Source organism: Poecilia reticulata, linkage group LG12 (genome assembly GCF_000633615.1).
Source record: "Poecilia reticulata strain Guanapo linkage group LG12, Guppy_female_1.0+MT, whole genome shotgun sequence".
In the NCBI taxonomy this organism is placed as follows: Eukaryota; Metazoa; Chordata; class Actinopteri; order Cyprinodontiformes; family Poeciliidae; genus Poecilia; species Poecilia reticulata.
The window spans coordinates 22,540,490-22,544,361 of record NC_024342.1 but is presented as its reverse complement, the minus strand read 5'-3'; the positions used below and the strand labels follow the sequence as shown (position 1 = coordinate 22,544,361).

Below are 3,872 nucleotides of genomic sequence, written 5' to 3'. Positions count from 1 at the left end.
AAAACAGGCCTGTCACAATAACACATTTTGCTGGACGATAAATTGYCCCAGCAGTTATCGCAATAAACGATAATATTGTTGTTTTGAGACACTGGAACTGGAAGACATTTTAAATATCCAAAATAAAGAAGCAAAGCAACAAATCAAATGAATTATGAAGTCTCTGTAAACAAACATATGTTTTTTAAAAAAGTGGCTAGTTGAAACCAAAAGGCTAAAGACTTYATCATCCAGTTTTTGGTATGAGAAAAAGAAAAACAATAAATTAAACAAATGGAMATTTTTGAGATCATTTTAATTTATCATGCGATTAATTTATTGCTTATTCAKCCTTATCTTCAGCTCAGCCTACAGGTTTGATTACTGTGACAGATGAAGAAAATGTAATTAAAAAGTGGATTAATGTTAAGATGCTGTAACAGAATATTGAGAAATGGCCTGAAATTGGATGTTTTCTGCTTTTGAAGAACTGCAGACGTATGAAAAGTGCATTTAACAAACTTTACTGGTAGATAAATGATCCCAGAAATTATTGAGATAAACAACAATATTGTCATTTTGAGACAAKTTGCAACTAATTTAATGAAAATGGCATCACAACCAATAAGTTTTGGTTTTGTACACAATAATCAACACTGCATGGTTACAAGATGGAGGCYGGCAGACGACGGATTTATTTTATTTTTTAAATCAAGTTTGGGACATTTTAATTTGACAATCTGGATTTTTATGAAAAACGATATTTTGGCACACTCCTACTTATTTGGCGATCAATAATGTAAAACTCGGATTTATGAATGACATCACARTCAAAATGAGCGCATTGCTAGTTGGAAAACCARTGGGATTGGCCATCTGTTTTTGGTGCTAATTGCTGCTAGCAGATAGTTTTGTTGAGGTTTTATTGTGTATAGTGCTGGTTTAAAGAGATACAAACAATTATTTGTAGGAACAAATAGTTSCTACATGCATCTGTATTTTATTTGTGGCAGCCATATTGGATATTTATGCACATTAATCATTTGCATAAGGCCCTTGACCAGCCTTTTTTGTTGCAGTTACAGGTTTGTCTTGTTGCCATTTCAGAAATCAACACTAATCTCTTTTACCTTAATGATGTTCACTTCCATCATGAAGAGTGTCAGATTATGTCAGAATAATAATCAATGACTAAATTGTTTATATAAAAATATCATGTAAGATTGCTTACATAAATTATGCAAACAAGTTGTTTTGTTTACTTTTATTGACGTGTATTTAGTACCTGATCTCATTTTCTTTATTTAGATATGATGCCATTTTGAGCACCAAAGGATGTTACATAAGATCCAAAAATAATATTCTGAGTGGCTTGGATATTTATCAAACGTGTCAAGTGTGCAGCTCCATCGACCGCCCTGTTGACATTTCTGCCTGTTAAATGTCAAACTACGCCCTGGTGAATATTGCTCTGGTCCTTTCCATCATGATTAGCTCAGCAAGTATTAGCGCTACCTGTTCAGCTCAGACCACAACAACCCAGATCGATATGAAGAGTTGGATAAAACTGGTGCTAAGCACGATCTAGCATCAACAAGAATAAATAAAAAGATTTTAAAATAAATACAACATATTTGACTCCTTCAGTGGCTACGGTTGCTACAGCACTGATGCTAACATTACACTGCAGCCCCTGAATTTGGACACATCTGCTGTGTCACAGTGGTATGGCTAACTTACTGAACCAGCTAGCTGTGTTGCAGTGTTGAGGCTAATCTGTTGTACAAGCTAGAAGTGCTAAAGTTAACTTGCTAACGTGCTGTACCAGCAGTGCTAAGGCTAACTTCCTGAACCAGCAAGCTGTGTTGCAGTGCTAAGGCTAMCTTGMTGTATCAGGAGCAGTAAGGCTAACATGCTGAACGAGCTAGCTGTGTTGCAGTGCATAGGGTAATCTGTTGTACAAGTTAGCAGTGCTAAAGTTAACTTGCTAACTTGCTGTACCAGTAATGCTAAGGCTAACTTGCTGTACCAGCTAGAAGTGCTAAAGCTAACATGTTGTACAGTACTAAGGCAAATTAGTTGTTCCAGCTGCACTAATGCTAACTTGCTGTACCAGCTAGCTGTGTTGCAGTGCTACAGTTAGCCTTCTTTAGCATGTTACAGTACAAACTAGGTTCTGTTGAAGGTTCTGGTRCCACCTACCAGTGTAAAGCCGTCTCATGGCCTGTTTTTTCAATGTTTTGTCRTTCAGGTCAGCAGCTGGTGGTGTTTCGGGGCCACGATGGGAAAGCCCATGTGCTGGACGCGTACTGCCCCCACCTGGGCGCCAACCTGGCTATGGGGGGCCGCGTGTTGGGAAACTGCATCGAATGCCCGTTCCATGGCTGGCAGTATCGGGGAAGCGACGGGAAATGTGAGAAGATTCCGTACTCAGATAAAGGTACGAAAACAGCACAGACAGCTTCCTGTCTTTGGTTTCAGTGGTTCCATCGCTAAATGCGCTGGAAAATGTTMGTTTTTATGACTTTACTCTGTATTCCATTTTCACAATGGTCTCTCCTTCCTTCCTTTCWATTCTTCCTTCCTTGTGTCCTCCATTTCTTTTCTTAAATTTGRAATAATAACATTTTCTTCTTGAGYTCCTTCAGTATTRTATCATAAAGTCGGTGTATTTCTTGTAATTTCTTACCTGTGTTTACACACATATGTTCTTCCCTCTCAGTACCTGAGTTTGCCCAGGTGCGCCGCTGGCCCAGCTGTGAGGTGAACCAGCAGGTTCTGATCTGGTTCCATTGTGACGGGTTGGAACCGCAGTGGAGGGTCCCGGAGCAGCCGGAGGTCGCTAACGGCCAGTGGGTCTACAGAGGCAGAACCGAGCATTTCATCAACTGCCACATTCAGGCAGGTGGAAARAATTCTAACTAAATATCCACGTTCATCTGGAAGCAGCTGAACTATTAGAGCTTAAAATATATATAACAAGACATGTTTCCCATGTTCCAAGTGAAATAGTCTGCCAATGGAACTAGAACTGGGTTGCTGGGTAACAGCCGACGCTGCTAGGTAACGGCCGACGTTGCTAGGTTGCTAGGTTACGGCGCAGAGGAACATTCTACCAATGGAGCTAGAACTTTTTTATAAATATGGGATTATTGACTTAAAATAAGGTCCTTTTTCTGTCTGAAAAGTTACTTGTAAGTTAGTTTTGTCTTATTTTACGTGTAATAAAAACTAAACCAAAAATACTTGATTATATTTTCTGTTTTTGCAGTGAACTGTGCTAGTTTATCYGTTTCATCACTTTTTTCTTCTACATAATGTTCTGTTCGTGTGTTTTGATGGTAGGCCAGCACTAYATTCAAGATGTACTTCTAAATCTGTTGCTTTACTGTTCACCTTTTTTTCTTCCACTAAGTTTTCCATTGGTATTTTTGGATATATTTGGACATTTTTAAATTTCTGTTTAGTATTACAGCGACAAGATTGGTAATTAACCAACATTTTCATCTGTTTTTTTCTTTTCCGACTTCACAATGAACTGAATTACTAAATCTGTTGCTTCACTGTTYGCTTGTTTCATATCACACTTTTTTCTTCCACTAAATTTTCTTACACTGTATTTGGATTAAGGGCTGCACAATACTTTATAATATARCTTACTGGTTGTAATTAACCAATATTTTGTCACTTTCTTAATCTTTATTATTATTTCTTGATTATGGATCAATACGTTGGGAAATTTTGTTTCAGGGTGTTGCATTTGAAATATTAAAGCCTACAATACTTTTGATAGCCTTAGTCTAATTTTCCACTATAGTAAAAATAAGAATTGCACCAAAGAAGATACAGTTTGCTGATGCATTTACAGACTATGTGAAAGTGGGATTTTTCAG

At 37.6% G+C, this 3,872-nt stretch overlaps 1 protein-coding gene across 1 annotated transcript in view; it reads left to right on the top strand.

The window, feature by feature from the left end:
- The first annotated feature begins 2,118 nt into the window (after positions 1–2,118).
- Positions 2,119–3,872, top strand: part of LOC103473999 (cholesterol 7-desaturase) — a 3,754-nt gene continuing 2,000 nt past the window's right edge. Inside the window, exons 1-2 of the mRNA XM_008424701.2 lie at positions 2,119–2,419; positions 2,702–2,898. Coding sequence (XP_008422923.1) covers positions 2,134–2,419; positions 2,702–2,898 — 483 coding nt within the window. The 5' untranslated portion in view covers positions 2,119–2,133. The remainder of the gene's footprint in view (positions 2,420–2,701; positions 2,899–3,872) is intronic.